A 25796-nucleotide genomic window follows, 5' to 3' on the forward strand; every position below is an offset into this window, starting at 1 on the left:
TGAGAAATTTATACTAGACTAGGTTCAGAATACTACTTATGTTGCTTTGATCTTTAAAATTGTTTGCAAAATGAACTCATCACTTATCAGTAAGTTGATAATTTTTTTAACCAAGTAACGTATGATAGAATGTGTATCACAGTTCCTCGCTTCTATGCACATGGGTGATATAATGGGCTGGTAATGTTGTATGGGATTGAAATTGAACCAATAACTTGAGATTTTATCACCCATGTGCATAGAAGCGAGGAATTGTGGATTCAAACCTGCGCTTCAACTTATGAAATGTCTGTGAAGCATGTTACTATCTCGTTTGTACTTACCAAACAAATTAGGTAAAAGTTATTAGAAATAAATGTTTGCCTCTACCATAATTTAAATGCCAAACATCCAATGACAGAAATAAAATCCACCTGCTTTGGTGACGGGCATTTGGTAAAAAATGAAGCTATCAGCCAGAATTACTTTTTATATTTTAAGCACCTAATTAGCAATTAGGCAATAAATTTGTAGGTTAAAAAAACCCGTGGGACAACAGGTTGCCAATGTTGTGGCATTTAACAACCACTTAATCAGTAACTGCTCTTCGACTTTTTTTTTTTTTTTTTCTTTCTGTACGATTTGTCTAGAGCTCAAGAACTATTTGTGTCTAATCACTTATTAACTTTTCTCCATTTTTTGTTTAGGCCTTAAATGACTTGATTGTGACTCGTGAGAATAACTTATTTACTTGAAAGCTCAAACTATCCGTCAATAATCCCCCTTCATTGTTGTTGCATTAATTGAGCATATTAGCTAGAACTAGAACAATCTATATACTCCTATAATAATATTAGTATTAATATGTATTTTTTATGTATTTTTTGGCGAAAGCGAAACTCATGCACGTTAAATATACCGAAAAGTGACGAGATTTACTGGTTTTAGCTTGGACTTCAATATATCAAACGTTTATGCTCACGAAATGGAGAAAATCCGTGAATATTATAACGTCTAGTAGTAGTCATCATATTTTTAATTGAAATTTCCAGAAAATTTCAACTGTAGATTCCGAATTTTGATGGATTGTAGTATATCACAAGAAACCTACCCAGGGCATCTAAAAACGAACTACTAATATTGTAATAATTGATGGTAGTTCATCTTAGAGTATATAACTATATATATAAAATAGAGTTTGCATTAATCAGTCAACCCATGCGTGCTTTATAAAAAGAAACAGGAGGTTAGGATACATTTTTTTTCCATCTAGAAAGGATAAGATACATATTAAATATTAAAATATTTTTATATTATATGTATTTAAAATGATAATCTGATCACATTTGTTTAAACTTCAATTCGACTGCAACTCTGCAATTACTCGTCCTTGACCATGGATTATTTGTGTTTGGATGCTCATTCAACTCAAAAAGAAAACTAGTAATCCAATGATCACATTTGCATTAACATTTTGCAAATAATAAATCAATTAAATCCCCAATTTGTATAGAACCCAATTTATTTATTTTTTTCGATCCACTAGAACCCAATTTAGTCTCTCACAAAAATCACCAAATTAATCCCCTAACACATAAATTAGTATCTTTGTTGTAGACTAAAGTGGACCGCGGACTAGAGGGACTAAATTAAATGTTTATTGAAAAAAATTATAGTTATGCTTTTGCAACTTTGGACTAATTTATGTGTCACATCCTCATTCATTAAATTTCTCACACAATTTTAACCATCATCATTTCAAATTTGAAATTTATATTTGTGACTAAAATTCAAATCACTCAATTATCAAATTAATTTAAAAAATATATATGAGAACACTAATGAGTACCATAAGGGAAATGCTAATGAGAGATTGTTTAAGTTGATCCTAAATTCACTAATCTGTAAGGTTGTGGGTTCAATTCTCTAATGAGTTTTGAGATCTGTAGTGATCCTGATCAACAAACTTAAATTTTTTCTATTAATTAACAAAAAAAAAGCTGTAAAGAAAATACTCCCTCCGTTTTAAAATGAGTGTCGTTTTAGTTGTTTACACACATATTAAGAAATGCAATGATTAAGAGAAAGAGAATTATTATTTTACCAAATTATCCTTATTAACTATTGGTTAGTTTTAAAAGTAATACTTTGGAAGTAGTGTGCAGAGTATTAATTGGAGGGTACAATTGAAAAGAAAAAGTTATTATTGCATTGGAAACCGAAAGTGACACTTATTTTGAAACAATTTTTTTTTGCTAAAGCGACACTTATTTTGAAACGGAGGGAGTACAAGGCAAGTAGTTCCAACTAACCAACTTTTTATAATACAAAAGAGTCAGAGATGGAATACATGTCCATTTACTCAAGGATACAATTATTTTACAACTTAAATTACTTCATTATGGGTTATTGTAACAGCCCGGTGGGCCCCTCGCAAGGCAAGGCACTGCACCCCCCGCACTGCACTGTTACTCACAAGCTTAATCACTAGCCCCCTCACCATACTAGTGTTTTTGCCTCCCGTGGGAATCGAACCTAGTACCTGGGGATAAGTACTACTTCAATGCATTCCCACTACCAATTATAATTGGTAGTGGGAATGCATTGAAGTAGTACTTATCCCCAGGTACTAGGTTCGATTCCCACGGGAGGCAAAAACACTAGTATGGTGAGGGGGCTAGTGATTAAGCTTGTGAGTAACAGTGCAGTGCGGGGGGTGCAGTGCCTTGCCTTGCGAGGGGCCCACCGGGCTGTTACAATATCTTGTTTTTATTTTTCTTTGAAAAGGTAATTTATCTTGTATCAAATATAAATTGTTAAGGGAAAATATAAATTGTTATTGTGTCAAAAAAGATAAATAAAAATTATTATCAGGAAAGAAATTGAAATTTGAAAAAGTAGTGAAACTAAAATACGATAAAATAGGGAATAGGAAAACCCCACTATCCCCACTAATCTATGCCATCGCAATAGTGGGATAAGGAAAGAGAAAGAATAATACTTGTATAAATTTTAAAAAAAAAGATTGTTCCGTAAATATAGCTCAGTTGGTAGCTACTCAGAGACAATGTTTGCAGAGGCCGAGGTCCTGTAAGTATGTGATCTAGCCACTGGGCTATTGAAAAAAAAAAAAAAGAGATTATTATTAATTAGTAAATGGGATACAGTTTCGTAAGCTATCGTATGTATTCTTAATAATTAATGTCGTAGGTCTCTTTTTTGACAATGATCAACGCATCTTTTATGCTACGGCATTCCTTACCTCACCCAACCAAACCCACCTCTTTAACAAAAACCCAACCACACTCCTCTAATCTTAATTAATCTATCAATCAATCTTCTTTCCCTAAACTTCAAACCTTTACTTTTCTTCAATCAAAAATTTCTTTCTTTTCCCTTTTTCGTTGGAATTATTATAATAAAAACTTGATCATCTTCACCCATTTCATTAACTTTCCACAAAGTTATTATGGCAATGATGCCATACTACCTTTCTCGGTTACCTTATCAGGATTCTCTTCAAATACTTGAGGCTGATATTCAACAAGCTAATTCTTTGTAACTTTTTTTTTTTCAACTTTCCTTTTCTCATAGATAATTGTTAATTAATTTCCTTTAATTGGAATTTTATGTTTTTTAATTGAATTTGAATGATGGGTTTGTTGATTCTAGGGCTGCTGCAATTCCAAGAGCAAGAGGAGGGACTCTTATTAAAATGAAATTAGTTTGCAATCAGTTGGCTCCACTATTACTATTATTTCTTCAATGGATGGATTGTTCTTGTGCTGGATTTTTGCATAGTTATCTCAATCTCTTCCACATACTTATATATAAGGTCAGTTCATTTATTTCCGGCCAGGTTTAAACCCAGGTCATGACGTCTAGTCTTACAATTTCGGCATTTTTGTTAGTTGAGCTAGAACTTGTGGACGTTTCTTTTCTGTTTTATTTGAACTTATTCAGCAAAACTGATTGTAGTCTATAAATGATTTTTTTCTTCTTATGTTGTTGATGTTATCTTATTTTAACATAGGAACCAAATGATGGTAGATCAAACATGTCTACTCGTGGAAGGAAGGCAACCATTAAGGACTTTTATGGTGTGTGAATAAATTTGACTTGCATAAAGTTTTTTTTTTTCTTTTTATCCTAAAATGTATTGTTTTTTATGGCTGCATTGACTGATTATTCCTTAATTTGTTGTTCTTTTGTCATTGAAAAAATTGGACTTGCAGCCGTTATATTGCCATCTCTTCAGCGGCTTCATGGTAGTTTCGACGACACGATGGAGACTTGTGAAGAAGGGAACACAAGTTTAGAAGGTTCAAGCTGTGGCAATAAGGTAATTGAATTTGAAGGAGATGGGAAATTAACCAATGTTGATTTGCAAAGAGAAGATGAATGTGGGATTTGCTTAGAGCCTTGTACCAAAATGGTTTTGCCTAACTGCTGCCACGCCATGTGCATCAAATGCTACCGCAAGTGGTAATTAATCAGTTTTTCTGTATCTTATGTTAAGCCTGTGTGGATTGACTTATTTGAGCTTATTTATTGAAATAAGCATTTGTGAGACTATTTGAGAGAGCTTATAGAAATGGTTTATGACATATCTATAGGCTATTTTCAACTTATTTCCATAAGCTCTCCAGGTTATTTTGTAAAAACAACTTGTAGCTTACTATGATAAGCACTTGATTAAGTTATTTATCCAAACAAGGCCATTGTCAACTTGCATAGATGGTTTATTAGTTTATCATTCTGACAATCTTTCTTCTACTGGACCTATTTGATTTGCAGGAACAGAAAGTCAGAGTCGTGTCCTTTTTGTCGCGGTAGCTTAAGGAGGGTTAATTCGGAGGATCTATGGGTATTAACTTGTGATGAAGATGTTGTTGATGCCGAAACAGTTTCTAAAGAGGATTTGTTGCGTTTTTACCTCTATATCAACAAGCTTCCCAAAGATAACCCTGATGCACTTTTCCTAATGTATTATGAATACCTCATTTAATTTTCTTTTTAATGAGTAGGAATCAAATTCGGCGCATCAGAGTTTACAACTCTCACACACCCTGTGCACCAACCAATTGTGTCAGACACCCGTAGTTTATTTGATTTTTTTTTTTTCACTAAATAAGAAGAAAATGTGTACATATAGCCGGACCGCAAATGTGAATAGTGTCTGGTAAAAAAAAACATTCTGGTCATTTCATCATAGCACTTGTAAGAGAAGTTTCTTGGATTTTTAGACCAGGAAAAGCACTCTTCTATAGTCCTCTGATGCATATTTATTATTGTAAGCATTGCTCTTACAATTAACTTGGGATTCCTTGTTTGAGTTGTTGGCTAGCTAAAGTTTTTCAACAAGTTGTAATTAAGATATGAGGGTCTATTAAGCAAAATTTACTTGTATATTACTTGTTGAAAACTTTAAACAGACTCATGTTGAGAAGATGAATTCATGTGCTTGTCAAACAAGTTTATGATGTTTTCGAATCTTCTATAAGCTGTCAAAGTAGACTTTGTCAAACATAGCAGCATTATTTAATGGTTTGAAGAAATATTTGATAGTAGAATACTCAACTTATTTGTATACTTATAGTTTGTTAGCATCACGGGTGTTAAAGGTTAGTAAACAATATTTTTTGACAAAAAGTAAACATTTAAGACGTTATTTTACCTAAGAACGGGCTGACTCATTCTTGGAAAATTTGAAAATTTGAATATCTTTTTATTAATCAAAATGTGAATTAAGCTTAAATAGAATTTTAATATTAGACCGAAACACTTTTGAACTTGATCTTTAACTCAATAAAACTTGATGAGGTACATATTCAAAAAGGATATGTCCATGCAAGGTAATACTGGGTTGATCCCAATTCACCAAATAGTATATAACAATATTTTTATAAACTTCTTTGGCATATATTCAAAGCTTCAATCATAGGCGAATAAACACCGGCGTGATATGAATGCCATATATTGCGAAATGTGTGACTTTAGTAGGGAGGGAGTGTGAGACGAGTTACAAGAGGGAAAAAACTAGTGTCTTCACTCTTGGCTCTAGATCACCTCCAATGTATCGGAGGGTGGAACAATTTAGGTAGACTGTAACGTGGCTGCCCTACCTTGGCCAGAAAACCAAATTGAGTTCTCTAATCAGTTCGGGTTTGACATAAACAAGTTGTTTATGTCATCTAGGTACAAGTTCTAATTTAGCGGAGATGGTTGTATATCATCACCACCGTCATATTTGGTTCATTCTCGATGTTTGATTTTAAATCGTGGCATGAAGTTGATGGTATGTAGATTAGATTTTGTGATGGTGGTCGGTTCGTTTTCTTGCTTTTGAACTCTATGATTACTCTTCATCTTTTTTTTTTTATAACCAAGTTTTGCACCCGTACCGGTTTTTTGGGTTGCGCCCATGATGAATCCTTTTTTTTAGGATTGATTACGGCTTGCTCCACTTGTGTAGTTTTGTCACTCTGTTTTGTCTGTTCGGATCAACCAACACTTTTGGATAACTTACTGTGATATATCTTATGTCCCCAATCTTTATATTTCTTTGTTTTTATTTAATTCTATTTTCTATTTGCATAGGAAAAAAAAACTTAAAGTTATCTCTTTTTCCTCTTCCTAGGCATTATCAATGGAATATTAGTATAAATATGTGAAATTGCAACATTGCAAAACATGAAGATGGTTATATAGTGTAAATAAAATTTATTTTAAAAAAAATCAGTAGGGGCTGGAGGACCCCTGACCTTCAACCTAGTTTGCCTTGACGCAATGTGAGCATACCATCTTACCATGTAGCTCTTTTTTTTTTTTTTTTTTTACAAACCTTACCATGTAGTTCTATTTTTTTTAAGGGAAATAATAACTTGTGCCCTTAGGGCATAAGATAAAGATCCTAAAATAGAATTAAACAATAAACATTGTATTGAAAAGATAAGTTTTTACGATTTTAAGATTATGAATGCACAATTTTCAAGATTAAATTTCTATATCTAGTTTTTTATCTTGTGCCCTTAGGGCACAAGTTAGCAAGACTTTTTTTAAACAGTTGTTAGATACTTCAATCATATCGAACGTTAATATAAATAACAAAATAAATTAAAAAAGGTAAATCTATATCGAACAAAATTTGCAATTTAAAAAAAAGAAAAGAAAAAGAAACTACACTATATCCAACAAAAGTGTACTATCTTACTTACTAAAAGTTAACCCCCAAAGCAATTGTAGCCCTAATTTTTCCCCTACTTTTTCCCTCCACTTTGCAAGCATTTATTTCTTCTAAGTGCTTATCCTACTCAACATTCCACTATGTATTTCACACCTATTCCTAAGCCATTAATCTGACCTTCTATATCTCAAACGTGTTTTGATGAGTTCTCTTCCCAACTGGCACTGCATTTGATGCTTTGAAAATTTAATCGGTTTCCATTGACGGTCCAAATGGTACGGTTTCCAATGACAGTCCAAATGGTCCACAACTCATCTAGACTCTTCCAAGGCATTGGAACCCAGGATTTTTCTAAAAAGAATTATCTCCCTTCTTCCCTCATCACTCACGACTGGGAATTGACAAAATGAGTTTTGCATGAGAAAAAAATGAGAGTCCAACAACCTTCTTCTTCTTCCTATAGTTAGCTTCATCTTCCCGCGTAAAACCCAATTCTGGTTTGGAACATTTTCCATGATGACGTCGTTTTTCAACGGCGAGAGACTCATCGTTCTCTTCATTTCTACAATCCTCTACTCTCTTCCTTTCTCCGTCCTTTCCCACGGTGTTTCCCTCTCTCTCCTCGCCATCGCTTCCTTCTTCCTCGAGATATTCGTCGATTCCTCCGTTTCTCTTTTCTCTCTTCGCACCAGGTATGTTCCTATCTCTCTCTATCTCGATTCGTTCATTCATTTATCGGTTAATTGTTACAAATTGATATCAATTCATTTCAGACCAGGTGCTTCCTCTGGAATTCTACTTGGTGCAATAAGCATAAGTATATGAATCAACAATCCAAAAAACAAAATTTACCAATTTGAGACGTAGTCAAAAGCGCGGTAATACAAAGCACAACTTGAGACAAAACAAAAGCGAAGCTTAACCTTACACCCTAATGAGATAATCCATCATAAGTTACTTTGATAAATTTTAGATATTTTAGAACAATACAAGTATCTTATTCATTTGATATTTGGCTGTAATGGATTCATTTGTTTCTAATGTATTTTGTCTGAATCATGCTTTCACAGATGTTGCACTATGGGAATGTATATGACATAATAGATACGACTTATAAGTAGCTCTTGAGGCTTAAGTGGTGTGCCTATCATGCCAAGTACCGTCCGGATGAGGTTTGTGCGATAAGAACTATTTCTTTTTGTGTTTCGTTCGACGCAAGCTGTGTTTTTTTGTTAAGTCTATAGTAGTCAAATTTTATGTCAAGTAAGTTAGATATATGTGATGTTGTGCAAGGTTTGTAAAAGCAATAAGATTATCAATTGAAATGATAGGATTTCTGCTAGAGGATAATAGTTGTAAAACAAAAGTGATTTTTGCTGTTTAAGTTGGCATTTTAAAGCATATTCGAGCAATAATTTGATGTTAATTTGCTATGTCCATGACTAAGCCATGATTTAGTTTCATTCATTTTCTTATTAGTTATTGATTTTTTTTTATAAGATGCTTCTTAGTTACTCCTTTCGTCCCATAATACATGACACAGTTGACCCCATTACGCATGCCAATGCATAATTTTGAACTAAAATATCTTGAATAATATGTTAGAAAAAATTATGAAAATTTGATATTTTGAAAATACTCATCGAGACGAATCTAACGACATCTTATATGATATTATTTATCTTTGTATATTAGTAGAAAAATATGGTCAAAGTAAGTTAGGTCAAAATTGCAAATTTTCAAATGGGTCATCTATTGCGGGACGGAGGGAGTATTGAATTAGTTTTAAAGAATTGGACACTAATTATGTAGTAATTCTTTTTAGATTCTAAGTGGCTGGTATGTATTTTGGAGACGGGGACATTGTGGCAGTGATTCTCTCCATCTCTCTCTCCATTTTTTTTCCTGATCTTTTCAAGATTTGCTGCAAAACCCAAATTAACAACTCATCTAAAAAGGAGGTGGTGGATATATCAGCATTAGTTTTTTGTTTCTATTGCAGCTTTTGATTTTCTGCTAACTGCCTATGTCCCTGTGCAGGATTCGGTTCCAAATAGATGCTGGGTTGTAGGTCTTTTTGGGGTTTTCCGGTATGTCGGTGACCTTTGTATTGTTGTTTTTCTATCTGCGGGTTGTCGTGCTTCTTGGACACTCTCGATGTGAATAAAATCTTCGACACTCTCGATGTAAACATGAAATTTAAGTTGCTCCAAAATATTGTATATTCTTCTTTTCCGGAAAATTGATCAAATGTACAAAAATTGGCAGTGTTGATTGAGGAATAAGACAAAGAGTACCTCATTTGTTCATTTGTTTGGAGGTGGCATTTAGTATGGGAAAGGAGGATTGTTTATTCGTCCTATCCATTTGTTTTTAACTATTGTTTTTCTTCAATGGTAAGTTGAAAGATTTTAGTTTTGTTGCCAATGTAACTTGAGTCAAAAATTACTTACTTTTTGGAAGCAAAAATCGTGAAAAAACCCCACGTTCCAAACTTTGTGATTCTTATCAAAGTTGACTTATTTGGAGGTGTTTGCTGTTGATTATATATTATATGTTGGAGTAACTTTTAGTTCATTTATTTTCCTATAAGTATAAGTTTATTGTCTTACAAGTCAAATAAAACATGTTAAGTAGATAACATGTTTTTTTTTTTTTGAAAGAAGTAGATAACATGTTAAATACTTAAAAAAAACATGTAAATAGATGTTAAATAGATGAAATGTTAAATGTTTAAAGAAAGTAGTTAAATAGATGAAAAATAAATAAATTAATGATGTTAAATATATCACCAATAAGAGTAGCTTCTAGGAAAAATAACATGTTAAATTAGAACAAAAAATATGTTAAATAGATGTAAATACTCCACAGTTCCTAATTATAAGTTTCCGTTGAAAAAAAGTTATGATTCTAAGTTATTAGGTGTAATTGTTTAGTTTTCCCCCTAAATACACTCTTAATATTTTTAAATTTTAAATTAGTATTTTACTTCAAGAAGTATTGGATTATTGATCTTTAATTGATAAAAAAGTATAGTGTTCTTCCATAAAAAAGTATCTTCATAACAAAGAAATTCATAAGAATTGGGTTATAAAAAATTAGAAGCATGTGAAGAAAAATTTGTAGAAAAATATACATAGTAACTAATAGTAGTTGTATTAATCAGTTGACATTGATTCTCTAATAGGATCTGAAGGTGTTGTAAGTTATAGTTAGTTGTGATTAGCCTTTCGAAAGGAATTGATAGCTCAGTATGTTTTTTGCCTGGTGTGTACAATGTGGTCATGAGTCTTTTGTGATCCAAACTTCGGCGTTCTATATCCTCATCCTCTCCTCAATGCCTGGCGTAAGTTGTGCTTTCTAAATCTTGGTTGTGCTATGTGGACATTCTTTTTCTGTAAGAACCATGTGGTCAATTGATTTGTATTAAGCTGCTGTCATTCTTTTCTTATTTGAAATCAATGTTATATTACGTGTTTTACCGAATATTTTATTGTTCCATCACACACAAAGGAAATTCAAAGTTTGTTTTAATTTTAATTTTATCGTTTTGTATAGGATTGTTTAAAAGATGTGAATACTCCATCAACCAAGTCAAGTGGAAAGAGAAGAGAAAAGGGAATATAAGTCACACCAATTTATGATGGTGGAACACAAAGATGTCTTAAGATTGTGTTGTAAATAAGCATAGTGAATGAGTCTTGATACTCTCCATCAATTTTTTTTTTTTTTTTTAAAACGATTGTTCTAATGTATTGTCTTCCACCTCTATTTTTTATTCTCATTGCAAACGTAAATGTTATATGATAGTGTTTCATAAATGGTTAATGAGTTTCATAAATAATGAATTGTTTAAGAGAACTTAAGTTTGATTCTAGGAGGACAATTCTTGGTCAAAGTTTACTTACTTTCCGACCGAACTTCAGATTACCATATCCCCTTTTCTCTCTGAACCAGAGGGTTATTACAAAAAAATGATATAGTTTCATCATTAAAATAAATTTATTCTCCTTAAAAAAAACTAAATATCAATTGTTCAAAATATACTACAATTTTTAATTCAAAAAGACCCGTGCGATGCACGGGTCGGCGTTCTAGTATTTATTAAAACAAAAAATCACAAATTTCGCCAAATGCTTCCACTTAGCATTCTTCCACTTATTTTATCTCAATTACTTTATTCTTTTTCCATTTTTGAGCCAAACACCACTCATGCTTGCAACAACCCCAATCTTTGATCTCTTGCTACCATGTGCAGCAAGAGTACAATTTGTTATACTTTGTCTGCATTTTCGAACAACTTTGATCTTTGGTCTCCTACTACCATACACACTAAGAGTACATTCCATTATTGTTTTTCCTATAAGAACTTAACCTATTTTGTGAGTTTAAAATATAGATGAACAAAAACTCGGTGCGAAAGAGAAAGGAGATGCAAAAAAGGAGAGAGGAGTTGTAACGCCCACTTTTTCATAATTAATATTTAAGTGATTTATGGCTTTTATTAGAATATTATGTGAATTATTATATATATTTATAATGGTAGTAGATATGTTAATAATATAAGTATTTTCTTAAGTGGGGGAGAAATATTGTTATTAGTAGAAATAATTAAATTATTAGGGGAAAGAGTAAGTTGTGGTGAGAAGAGCAATTAGGGAAAGAATAAAAGTCTGTAATTGGGAGAGAAAATTAGAACGCGTACAACTGAGAAAAGAGGAAAGAAAGAAGAGAAGTCAGAGAGAACCCTAAAGAACGAAGAACGCGGCTGTTGGATTTCAGAAACATAATCTAAGGTAAGGGTGAGACTAACTCTCATTATTAACAAGTTTTGATTCATAGAAGTGATCAATTGTTGTAGGTTTAAGGGATTGGGATTAGGTCCAAAAGTCATTAAAATTGGAAGATTTAAGTGAATTGTTATGTAATATGATGTAAACAGATGTTAATCAATCATAGAGAACGTTTAGACGTCGATTCTGGATGATTTAGAGACTTGGGTAGTGGAATTTTGGGTGCTGGGTGAAGGAGAGAGAGAGCTGCGACAGAACCCTGTTCTGTCATCGCTCGCAGCTGCGAGTGATCCTACTCGCACCTGCGAGTAACCCCTTAGCTCGCAACTGCGAGCAACGTTATACGCAACTGCGAGCTTCCCCGTTGAGCTCGCCACTGCGAGTTGTTTAGCTCGCCACTGCGAGTTAGTGCAGTACAAACTTGATGTTGTGCAAAATTGTGTCTTTTCGCCCGTATCTTTGATGAATTAGTTTCTGATGTTTATATTAGTGATGATGCTGCTAATTATGATGTTCCAGTGCTGCTGTTTTGATGTAATGAGCTTTTGTGAATTATTTGTTAATTAATTTAACATTAAAAATGAAGATTGTTGCATTTAGAGTCGAGTTGTTGCATAGTCGGCGATGGGGGCTTAATGCCTGACAGGTTCTTATGACCTTAGCGATGGGGGCTTAATGCCCGACGGTCTAAATATGACCTTAGCGATAGGGGCTTAATGCCCTGGTGGTACCACATGCATGTTGAAGTTGTCTAAGTTGTTGTTGATGTTGTTGTTGCATTGTAGAGTCATCATAACTTAAAATAAATGATGAATGATGTGATGATGTTGCTGCCTTGATGCCGTTGTTGCTGTCCCAATAATTATAATGATGTAAATGAAGTGAATTAAGATGAATAAGCTACCTTTGAATAACTATGAAGTTGTTGATTACTTAACCTTGTTAAACGATGATTAAATGATGATATTAATGCTAGATATATGCTGTTGGCTATCTTTTATGAATTATTATTTGTTTTTAATGAATGTGAAATCTCACCCCTTCTGCGTATATGTTGCCTCGACCGTGGGTAATGTGCAGGTAATAAAGACTAGCTGTGTTCGTGAGTAGACTCCTCACATCGTGTCGTCTAGGATGCTCTGATACGTAACGGGATGTGGGTGTCTGATGATTGTTTTTCCTTGTTACGTATTTTATTTAATAAATGTTGAACATTTTATGAAGGCTATTTGAGATGTTAAGTTGTGGCCTTTTATGCCAAAGATTTTATGTGACGTTGTGAACTAAATTTCCGCTGCTTTTGACTATTGAATTTTATAAAGACAGGTTGATTAAATAAATAGTATTCCCTATTATTATATTTGTTGTTAAATGATGAATTGATGTATGTGATGCTCCGTTATGTTGATAAACTCTGATAATTTTTATGAAATTTTTAAGTTGGGAAAAACGGGGCGTTACAATTGGTATCAGAGCAGGTCTGTCCGTCCGGCCAAGTAGTGAGTCAAGTTGTGTCATTTTAGCAATTGGAATACCATTATTATGTTATTCTAAACGTTGTGTGTTGTGCAGTGAAGAAGAGTAGACCTGGAGGCTGCAAACCTTATCTGTTACAAGAGGACTAGAATGGCTGGAAGAAATGATGCTGCGATTGCTGCTGCTTTGGAAGATGTAGCCCAAGTTGTGGGACAACATCCAAATGATGGTGCTGGTGTGAATGCTGATGTGAGAATGTTGGAGACCTTTCTGAGGAATCATCCTCCTACCTTCAAAGGAAGGTACGACCCTGATGGAGCACAGACGTGGCTCAAAGAGGTTGAAAGAATTTTCAGAGTTATGCAATGTACTGATGATCAGAAGGTGCGTTTTGGTATGCACATGCTGGCCGAGGAAACTGATGACTGGTGGGTGAGCATTCAACCTACCCTAGAGCAGAATGAAGCGGTTATTACTTGGGTTGTGTTTAGAGAAGAGTTCCTAAACAGATATTTTCCTGAAGATGTTCGCGGAAGGAAAGAGATCGAGTTTCTAGAGCTGAAGCAAGGAAACATGTCGATGACAGAGTATGCAGCAAAGTTTGTGGAGCTGGCTCAGTTCTATTCACACTATACCGGAGACAATGCTGAGTTTTCTAAATGTATCAAGTTTGAGAATGGCTTGCGTGCTGATATTAAGCGAGCCATTGGTTACCAACAGATCTGTGACTTTTCTGCGTTGGTAAGCAGGTGCAGAATCTATGAAGATGATTCGAAGACTCATTATAAGATTATGAATGAGGGGAAGGGCAAGCAGCAACAGAATCGTGGGAAGCCTTATAGTACTCTAGCTGATAAGGGCAAGCAAAGAGTGAATGATGAGAGGAAGCCTAAGAAGAATGAGACTCCTGCTGGGATTGTTTGTTACAAATGTGGAGAAAAAGGTCACAAGAGTAATGCTTGTGGTGCTACTGAGGGGAGAGGGTGCTACCGTTGTGGTGTCAAAGGGCATACAGTTGCAGAATGCAAGCACGATGACACTATTTGTTTCAATTGTGGTGGGAAAGGACATATTTCTGCTCAGTGTACTGAACCAAAGAAGGCCCCGGCCAGGGGTAAGGTTTTTGCTTTGACTGGCACCCAGACTGAGAATGAGGATCGTTTGATCAGAGGTACTTGCTATATCAATGACACTCCTTTAGTTGCTATTATTGATACTGGTGCTACACATTGTTTTGTTGCTTTTGATTGTGTTTCTAAGTTGGGCCTTGCTATGTCTGATATGAATGGAGAAATGGTTGTCGAAACTCCAGCTAAGGGTTCGGTGACCACTTCTCTCGTCTGTTTACGTTGTCCTCTGTTGATGTTTGATCGTGATTTTGATATTGATTTAGTATGTCTACCTTTGAGTGGAATGGATGTGATTCTTGGTATGAACTGGTTAGAGTACAACCATGTTCTCATTAATTGTTTTAGTAAGTCGGTGCGTTTCTCTTCTGCTGAAGAGGAAAGTGGAGCGGAGTTTTTGTCTACTAAGCAGTTGAAGCAGCTAGAACACGATGGAATCCTAATGTTTTCTTTGATGGCATCCTTATCTTTGGAGAATCAAGCAGTGATTGATAAGTTACAAGTAGTGTGCGATTTCCCTGAAGTTTTTCCTGATGAAATTTCTGATGTGCCACCGGAAAGAGAAGTTGAATTTTCTATTGATCTTGTTCCGGGAACGAAGCCTGTGTCTATGGCACCTTACTGTATGTCAGCTTCTCAGTTGGCTGAGTTGAAGAAACAGTTAGAAGATCTACTTGACAAGAAGTTTATTAGACCAAGTGTTTCACCTTGGGGAGCTCCAGTGTTGTTGGTTAAGAAGAAAGATGGCAGTATGAGGTTGTGTATTGACTATCGACAGTTGAACAAAGTAACTATAAAGAATAGGTATCCACTTCCAAGAATTGATGACTTGATGGATCAGTTGGTGGGTGCACGTGTGTTCAGCAAGATTGACTTGAGGTCGGGTTATCACCAGATTAAAGTAAGAGATGAAGATATGCAGAAGACGGCTTTTAGGACGCGATATGGACATTATGAATATAAGGTGATGCCTTTTGGTGTTAGTAATGCACCTGGTGTATTTATGGAGTATATGAATCGCATTTTTCATGCATTTTTGGATCGCTTCGTGGTTGTGTTCATTGATGATATTCTGATTTATTCTAAGACGGAGGAAGAACATGCTGAGCATTTGAAGATTGTCTTGCAAGTGCTGAAAGAAAAGAAGTTGTATGCTAAATTGTCTAAGTGCGAGTTCTGGTTGAAGGAAGTAAATTTTCTTGGCCATGTTGTTTCTGGTAGTGGTATTGCAGTTGATCCATCTAAAGTTGAAGCGGTATCACAATGGGAGACTCCGAAGTCAGTTACAGAGATTAGAAGCTTTTTGGGTTTAGCGGGTTACTACCGACGATTTATTGAAGGATTTTCTAAGTTAGCACTTCCGTTAACGCAGTTGACATGTAAAGGTAAAACCTTTGTGTGGGATATTCATTGCGAGAACAGTTTTAATGAGTTAAAGAAGCGTTTGACGACGGCTCCGATTTTGATCTTGCCGAAACCTGATGAACCTTTTGTAGTGTATTGTGATGCGTCCAAGTTGGGCTTAGGAGGTGTACTTATGCAAGATGGTAAGGTGGTTGCATATGCATCAAGACAGTTGAGAACTCATGAACGAAACTACCCTACTCATGATCTTGAATTAGCTGCAGTTGTATTTGCACTTAAGATTTGGAGACATTACTTGTATGGTTCGAGATTTGAGGTGTTTAGTGATCACAAGAGCTTGAAGTATTTGTTTGATCAGAAGGAATTGAATATGAGACAGCGAAGGTGGCTCGAATTATTGAAAGATTATGACTTTAGCTTGAATTATCATCCGGGTAAAGCTAATGTGGTTGCAGACGCCTTAAGTAGGAAGACTTTGCACTTGTCGGCAATGATGGTTAAGGAGATGGAATTGCTAGAACAGTTTAGAGACTTGAATTTGGTTTGCGAAATGTCGCCAAGGAGTGTGAAATTGGGGATGTTAAAGATCAACAATGAATTTCTGGATAGTATCAGAGAGGCGCAGAAAGTAGATGTGAAGTTGGTGGATTTAATGGTTGCAAGCGATCCTGCTGTAGATAGTGACTTTAAGGTTGATGACCAATGAGTGTTGAGGTTTCGAGGAAGAATTTGTATTCCTGATAATGATGAGATGAATAAGATGATCCTTGAAGAAGGCCATAGAAGCAGTTTGAGTATTCATCCAGGAGCTGCTAAAACGTATCAAGATTTGAAGAAAATGTTTTGGTGGTCAGGTTTGAAGCGCGACGTGGCACAATTGGTGTATGCATGTTTGACTTGTCAGAAGTCGAAAGTTGAGCATCAGAAGCCTGCTGGGTTATTGACACCGCTAGAGATTCCGGAATGGAAATGGGATAGTATATCCATGGATTTTGTGACGAGTTTGCCGAATACCAACAAAGGGAATGATGCAATTTGGGTGATCGTAGATAGATTGACGAAGTCGGCTCATTTCATTCCGATTAATATTACTTTTCCTGTGTCCCAGTTAGCAGAGATTTATGTTAGAGATGTTGTGAAGCTACATGGTGTTCCATCGAGTATTGTGTCGGATAGAGATCCGAGGTTTACATCGAGGTTCTGGAAGAGTTTGCATGAGGCCTTGGGTACTAATTTGAAGTTAAGTTCAGCGTACCACCCGCAGACGGATGGACAATCGGAAAGGACAATTCAGTCGTTGGAGGATTTATTGAGAGTTTGTGTGCTTGAGCAAGGTGGAACTTGGGATAGTTATCTACCTCTGATAGAGTTCACGTACAACAACAGTTACCATGCTAGTATTGGAATGGCACCCTTCGAAGCATTGTATGGACGGAGATGCAGAACTCCGTTGTGTTGGTTTGAATCCGGTGAGAGTGTGGTATTGGGACCAGAACTTGTCCAACAGACTACCGAGAAGGTGAAGTTAATTAGAGAAAAGATGAAAGAGTCACAGGATAGACAGAAAAGTTATCATGATAAGCGCAGGAAGGATCTTGAGTTTCAAGAAGGAGACCATGTGTTTTTGAGAGTCACTCCGGTGACGGGTGTTGGACGGGCATTGAAGTCAAAGAAGTTGACTCCGAGGTTTATTGGCCCGTATCAGATTTCAGAAAGGGTCGGAACGGTTGCTTATAGGGTGGGTTTGCCACCACATCTTTCGAACTTGCATGATGTGTTTCATGTATCGCAACTTCGGAAGTATGTGCCGGATCCATCCCATGTGATTCCAAGAGATGATGTGCAGGTAAGGGATAACCTTACAATCGAGACCCTACCGGTGAGAATAGAGGATCGAGAAGTGAAGAGGCTTAGAGGCAAGGAGATACCTCTTGTGAAGGTCGTTTGGGAAGGAGCAGCTGGTGAAAGTTTGACTTGGGAATTGGAGAGTAAGATGCGGGAATCTTACCCGGAGTTGTTTGAACAAGGTACGTTTACGAGGACGTAAATATTCTAAGTGGGGGAGAGTTGTAACGCCCACTTTTTCATAATTAATATTTAAGTGATTTATGGCTTTTATTAGAATATTATGTGAATTATTATATATATTTATAATGGTAGTAGATATGTTAATAATATAAGTATTTTCTTAAGTGGGGGAGAAATATTGTTATTAGTAGAAATAATTAAATTATTAGGGGAAAGAGTAAGTTGTGGTGAGAAGAGCAATTAGGGAAAGAATAAAAGTCTGTAATTGGGAGAGAAAATTAGAACGCGTACAACTGAGAAAAGAGGAAAGAAAGAAGAGAAGTCAGAGAGAACCCTAAAGAACGAAGAACGCGGCTGTTGGATTTCAGAAACATAATCTAAGGTAAGGGTGAGACTAACTCTCATTATTAACAAGTTTTGATTCATAGAAGTGATCAATTGTTGTAGGTTTAAGGGATTGGGATTAGGTCCAAAAGTCATTAAAATTGGAAGATTTAAGTGAATTGTTATGTAATATGATGTAAACAGATGTTAATCAATCATAGAGAACGTTTAGACGTCGATTCTGGATGATTTAGAGACTTGGGTAGTGGAATTTTGGGTGCTGGGTGAAGGAGAGAGAGAGCTGCGATAGAACCCTGTTCTGTCATCGCTCGCAGCTGCGAGTGATCCTACTCGCACCTGCGAGTAACCCCTTAGCTCGCAACTGCGAGCAACGTTATACGCAACTGCGAGCTTCCCCGTTGAGCTCGCCACTGCGAGTTGTTTAGCTCGCCACTGCGAGTTAGTGCAGTACAAACCTGATGTTGTGGAAAATTGTGTCTTTTCGCCCGTATCTTTGATGGATTAGTTTCTGATGTTTATATTAGTGATGATGCTGCTAATTATGATGTTCCAGTGCTGCTGTTTTGATGTAATGAGCTTTTGTGAATTATTTGTTAATTAATTTAACATTAAAAATGAAGATTGTTGCATTTAGAGTCGAGTTGTTGCATAGTCGGCGATGGGGGCTTAATGCCTGACAGGTTCTTATGACCTTAGCGATGGGGGCTTAATGCCCGACGGTGCAAATATGACCTTAGCGATGGGGGCTTAATGCCCTGGTGGTACCACATGCATGTTGAAGTTGTCTAAGTTGTTGTTGATGTTGTTGTTGCATTGTAGAGTCATCATAACTTAAAATAAATGATAAATGCTGTGATGATGTTGCTGCCTTGATGTCGTTGTTGCTGTCCCAATAATTATAATGATGTAAATGAAGTGAATTAAGATGAATAAGCTACCTTTGAATAACTATGAAGTTGTTGATTACTTAACCTTGTTAAACGATGATTAAATGATGATATTAATGCTAGATATATGCTGTTGGCTATCTTTTATGAATTATTATTTGTTTTTAATGAATGTGAAATCTCACCCCTTCTGCGTATATGTTGCCTCGACCGTGGGTAATGTGCAGGTAATAAAGACTAGATGTGTTCGTGAGTAGACTCCTCACATCGTGTCGTCTAGGATGCTCTGATACGTAACGGGATGGGGGTGTCTGATGATTGTTTTTCCTTGTTACGTATTTTATTTAATAAATGTTGAACATTTTATGAAGGCTATTTGAGATGTTAAGTTGTGGCCTTTTATGCCAAAGATTTTATGTGACGTTGTGAACTAAATTTCCGCTGCTTTTGACTATTGAATTTTATAAAGACAGGTTGATTAAATAAATAGTATTCCCTATTATTATATTTGTTGTTAAATGATGAATTGATGTATGTGATGCTCCGTTATGTTGATAAACTCTGATAATTTTTATGAAATTTTTAAGTTGGGAAAAACGGGTCGTTACAGGAGTAACTCATTTTCTCTGTGATATCCTTCCCCTCGTGAAACCCCCTCTGCACCATATCTTCATCAATACATTATAACCACAAAACTTTCACCACATTTTCCTTTTTTTCTTTTTCCATAGTTCTTTCTTTTCTGTTTTCCCCTTTTTCTCTTAATTTTTTTTTAGGGGTCTTAATTATTTTTTATTCACTATGTCTTTCCATTTTCTAGTTAATTAAATTTCATTGGTCCTTGAGAGTTATTGGTTGATATTATTTTTACCAAACATTTACTTACCTGCGGTTTGATATAGTATTTAAATATTGATTCTAAAAGAAAACATGCAATTCTAATTGTTGATTGGTTTCAATTTCGTAAATATTACCCTTAATTATCTTAGGAGGAAATTAAGTTACTTAAATTAAATAAATTTACATTGTAAATCATTTGTTATCAACTATTGTGCCCAAACTATGCTAATACTGCATAATTAATTATTTGTACATTTTTGTTTAAAAAATTTCAACTCTCTTTGAAAAATATTAGTTGGTTTGATCATTACTCAAACCTTTTAAGATCAACATTATTTTTATGGTCACTGTAAGAAGCTTTATTTTCCTTTCTTTCTGTAATTATTTTGGTTTTCCCTTTATGCTAAAAAACGTGTAGGGTTATATAAACGTTGATTTTCTATAATCTTTATTTCTACTGCTTCTATCTTGACTTGTCATGAACCTCCGGTTGTTTTGGCCAAAGTTGATGCTAATGAGGAGAAGAACATAGATTACGCATCATAATTTGAAGGGATTCCCAACAATTATGATTTTGAGAAATGGTGAAAAGAACACTCAAGAATACAAACGTCCCTATGAAGTTTTTTTTGACGAAAACGTCCCTATGAAGTTGATGATTGGTTATTTCAAGAAACAAAATAGCCCCACATCCACGTAAATTAAATTTGTTGATGATGCTAGCGGCTGCATTTTACTTTGGCAAAGAAATAAAAAAATTCATCATGGGCAACTTACTTGGATTTTGACCGATAAATTAAATAGAAAGCACAAATTTATCTTAGCACTAGATTTATTTTCTCACAAGTACTTTTTTACTACCATTCTCTCTTCCATGTTTCCATGTTGATGGTGGAGGCATGGAGAAGAGAGAGTGGTAGTTGATGAAGGTAATGTGGGGGAAAACGAAATTGTTGAAATGCTATAATAAAATTGGTTCTTTATTTGATGTAATTATGAAAATCTTACTTGTCTGTGCTAGAAAAGTTTATTACTTTCCATGCTACTATTTTTAGGCACCCTGACCTTTAATCTTAGCATGTAATAATTCTTTTATATTGTCATACTGTTTGCACCGACATTGCATAAAACTTAACTTTTTTTAAGAAGTCAAGTTAGCCCATCAAAATTGGTATTGCGATGAATCAAACCTGAAATCTTAAGAGGATGAAACTAAACTCTTAATCATATTATTTTCAAATGTTTTCATATTGGAGTTTTCCCTAAATTCTCTAGAAAGAAGTTCAATAACTTTATTGGCATTAGCACAAAAGTTGTGTTTTGACTAAGACTTTGGTCACACTTTGGATGTCAAACACCTCGCAAGGGGATAATCATTACTCCCTCCGTCCCATAATACTTGACACAGTTGATCTTATTACGCATGCCAATGCATAACTTTGAGCTTAAATATCTTGAATAATATATTAGAAAAAATTATGAACATTTGATATTTTGAAAATACTCATCGAGACGAATCTAACGACATCTTATATGATATTATTTATCTTTTTATATTAGTAGAAAAATACGGTCAAAGTAAATTAGGTTAAAATTGCACATTTTCAAATGGGTCATGTATTGCGGGACGGAGGGAGTAATGTTTAGGACTATGGTTAGGTTATTTAAGTCATTTGACTATAGGTGTAAGCGGTACGGGTAAATCGGTGAACTCAAATAATCAAACTAAAAATTATCTTATTTTTTATGGTTTGGATAAAAAACCCGAACAAAAGAAAACATAATTAGATTGAAGTTTAGGCAATAATTTTATTGTTCATCAACTTTACCGTCCAATCAAAATACCTTAAAATTGATGAGCAATACAAACAAAAGGGAATTAGTTTTCTCATCGAAGATGTTGAATCTAGTCAAGGTGCTTCTAGCCTCCAGGTTTGTATAAAATCAAAGTATTTAATAAAGGGCACCCCGGTACACAAGAGCTCCCGCATATGCAAGATCTGGGAAGGGGTCACACCATTTGATGTATTGTATGCAACCTTACTCTGTTTTATACAAGAGACTGTTTCGAGGAAATCAAAGTATTTAACATTTAAATATTTTGATGTTATATTCTTTGCTTTAACATGTGAACGACTTTTCTTGGCAGTATTTTGGACTAAAGGGTGCCTCTTAATCATTATGTAGCATAATGATAGCAAGAAAATTTCATACAAGGTACTCCCTCCGTCCCGCAATAGATAACCCATTTGAAAATTTGCAATTTTGACCTAACTTACTTTGACCATATTTTTCTACTAATATACAAAGATAAATAATATTATATAAGATGTCGTTAGATTCGTCTCGATGATTATTTTCAAAATCAAATTTTCATAATTTTTTCTAACATATTATTCATGATATTTTAACTCAAAATTATGCATTGACATGCGTAATGGGGTTAACTGTGTCATGTATCATGAGACAGAGGGAGTATAACTCATTTCTCAGCTTGTTTCGTTTGGCTGCTTTAATTTAGTACTAGTGGGATGGATGTTTGATTTTGTAAACTCTTTCATTCAAGATATTTAACATTCTATTGAGTTTTTTTTCTTTTCTTTCTAAGAATTTAAATTTTATAATATTTTCTTGTCAGGATGGAAATGTAGCACCATTTGTCAAGTTTCAACCTATTCATGAAACTGACAATGAACCTGTAATTAAAGTGGTCGTTGAGGAAACTCTTCAGTATAGATTTCAACTCGGGAAGAATGGTATGAACTATTCTCTTTTCTTTTTGTTTTTATTTTAAGCAGAAATTAAAGTGCAAAATGGTAGAATTGACATTTTAACTATGTTGAAACCCCAAAACCATCACATTTCAGTTGCAGTACCCTAGTAAATTTATTTAAATAAAATAAAATAATGAAATAACAAGTTGGAGGACTAGATCAAAATCCAATATAACAATTAAGTGATTTTACAACAAATAACTCGTTAAAAACCTTATATGGAAAATTCAACGGGATAAAATTAGAGTTGTCAAAACGGGCCGAGTTTACCGGGTCGGGCGTAAAAGTCCGAAAATTGTAGGGCTTGGACATAAAAAATTGGACCCGTTTAAAACTGGGCCTTTTTAGCCCGAGCCCGTTACGGGCAAGCCCGATCGGCAGTGGCGGATCTTGAGTTTATTTCTTGGGGGCGTCAAATATTTGTAGAATATATACTAAAAAGTTTCAAATATATACAATATTGTAAACTTGTGTGATGGTACAATTGCATGAATTTGACATGAGGGATGCCGGTTTAAATCCCACTAGGACCTGGGATGCCGGTTTAAATCCCACTAGGACCTTTTTTTGTGTAAAATATGAAGAATTCGTCAAAAAATATAAAAAGAGGGTGGTGCCGTGGGATTCGAACACGCGACCTTTTACTGATAAAAAGATTTCATGACCGCTGCAACACCAGCATATAAATTGTTATATTATGCCTAATATGATATTTATATAAAGGCTGGGGGGTGTAGTGGCACCTGGGGGTCTCTAAAGAGATCCGCCCCTGCCGATCGGGCCGCGGGTAGGCCGTTCATTTTATAATTATTTTTTAACATTATAATTTCCTACAACCCACAATGTTATTATTTTAATTACGAATGCATAGTATGGAAAATAAACCTTATATATGAATAACAGGAAAATACAAAGATGATGGAATACATGGGAATAACAGTTCTTGGGGGGCCAAAACTGCTATAGTTGCAAAACTTAGGGGGCGGTTTTGTATTTTTTTTCTTAGGGGGCAAAAATCGCAACTTCGTGAAAGTTAGGGGGCAAAAACTGCTATTAAGCCAATTAATAACTCATAACTTCAGTAATAATTGTAACAGTGGTTAATTTTAGAGGGTGAAGAAGAAAGATTCACTCTCATTTAGATTTATCTTTTTAAGATAGTTAATTGTATGCTATACACACACACGTAACTGCTTCAAGTAAAGCATCTCTACATGTTACAGACCCACAATATTTTCTACATTGCCATTGTGGCAGCTGGGAACAACCTATCTAAGAAGTTATATACACCCAGGGGCGGAGCTAGGTGGCTTTGAGGGTGTGCACCTGCACACCCTGGATTTTTGCTATTTGCACCAGTTTTCCTACATTCATTGCTATTTGCACACCCTGATATTCTTGCTTTGCACCTCACCTAAGACTAGAGTGGGTCTGACTAAGGTTCTATATTGATTGGTGTGCGTACATACTGAGTTTACTGACGAGCACATGTACCACCAGTACTACATATGTTTTAATTTTTAAAGTGTTATTATTTTATTATTTGGAAGATTTTTATCACTTAAAAGCCAAAAACAAATAACCTGGTATCGAATTCATGTTATAGTATAGGGCTTCATCTGCAATTAACCATCCCATTAGACCAATCAAACACATTTGTTATATATTTGCAAATAAGTTACGTGATGTATATTATTCAAAACAAAAATCTTTCTACTCTTTGTTTTTAGAGGAATCATTTCACTCTCTATTCTCTAGTTCTATTTTTATTCTTTTTCCTATAAAGTGTATATGATGTAAATGATATTACTCTTTTGAATTCCTAGTGGTAAATACTTGAATTTACACTTTGTCAAAAATCATAAAATTTAATGTGATTATTTATTAAAAAGAATAAAAAAAACTCAATTTTTTATTGGGTAAAAGTAACACAAATGTAAATTTAGTAGTTTAAATTAACAAGAAAAGAGTTTACTTTCTTTGCACATACTCTAAAGTTATTTTACACATGCATTCAATGATGTGCTTTAATATCAATTAATGAATATGATAACTTATGTGTTTTCGCTCACATTAAATGACGCCATAACACATTATTTAACGCATGTGTGAAATAAGTTCACATTGTGATGTCGATGCATACTAATTAGTTACTAAGAGAAATGAGTAGATCAATATATATTAATTTATAATATTAATGATTAATGCGGTTTAAAAATTTGCACCCCCTGGTGCAGGGTCCTGGATACGCCACTGTATACACCACCTCCTAACATCATTGCTCCACTAGTCATATAAACAGTTTCAAGTTGTGTCAAATGTCGAGTTTGTCGATTGATATTTTTTAATGTAATTTTTTAATTAAAAACTTTAAGTAACCGTGCTGGTTCGAAAGCCCGTAGCCCGCAAAGGGCCGGGCTTAGACAAATGTTTTTGAGCCAATTTATCTCCCAAGCCTTTTTGGCCCGGTCCGCCAAAGCTCGACCCAGTCATGGGTTAGCCCGACGCGGGCCGGGTAGGCCGTTTTGACAGCTCTAAATAAAATTAAAGTAAAAGGTAAATCAGTGTTGTGCAAAGCAACATAAACAACAAATCTCGTGACTAACAAAATCTAAATTCATGAAGGCCAAACTATCAAAAACATCTACTTAGAATGGATGAAATCCAACCTAGAAAAATTTTTGTAAAAAAAATAAAAAACAATACATAGCAAACATGAAGGAAAAAAATCTTCTCTCAAAAAAATAATGAAGGAAAAAGATCTGTCAAAATAATTTTTTTGACTTGAATTATCAGTCAAATTAATAATAATATACTTAACTAATAACGATTCTTCAAAAAAAAAAAAACGATTAGTCTTTCCAAAAAAGAAAAAAAAGATTTGTCAAAAAATAAAACAGTAATTAATAATTGCTCCATTTAAAATAAAAGTAGAAATTCTTATCCTTATTTGAATTTTTATTATTGTTTCTTCCGAATTTCGTCGTCAAAACAGG

The 25796-nt window shown here is 34.7% G+C and overlaps 2 protein-coding genes across 2 annotated transcripts; both read left to right on the forward strand.

The window, feature by feature from the left end:
* Positions 1-3248: 3248 nt before the first annotated feature.
* Positions 3249-5434, forward strand: LOC146940949 (E3 ubiquitin-protein ligase AIRP2-like). The gene is made up of 5 exons (XM_085754740.1): positions 3249-3537; positions 3652-3814; positions 4013-4079; positions 4215-4464; positions 4777-5434. The coding sequence occupies exons 1-5, from the start codon at positions 3449-3451 to the stop codon at positions 4985-4987; spliced, it is 780 nt and encodes a 259-aa protein (XP_085610866.1). The 5' UTR covers positions 3249-3448; the 3' UTR covers positions 4988-5434.
* An 11897-nt stretch (positions 5435-17331) lies between these two features.
* On the forward strand, positions 17332-18421 carry LOC146940950 (uncharacterized). The gene is made up of 2 exons (XM_085749918.1): positions 17332-17953; positions 18402-18421. Exons 1-2 carry the CDS (start codon positions 17332-17334, stop codon positions 18419-18421), a joined length of 642 nt encoding a protein of 213 aa, XP_085606044.1.
* Positions 18422-25796: the final 7375 nt, after the last annotated feature.

This window comes from Medicago sativa, chromosome 3, assembly GCF_051527215.1.
Source record: "Medicago sativa cultivar Bolivia chromosome 3, Bolivia_mono, whole genome shotgun sequence".
Taxonomy (NCBI): domain Eukaryota; kingdom Viridiplantae; phylum Streptophyta; class Magnoliopsida; order Fabales; family Fabaceae; genus Medicago; species Medicago sativa.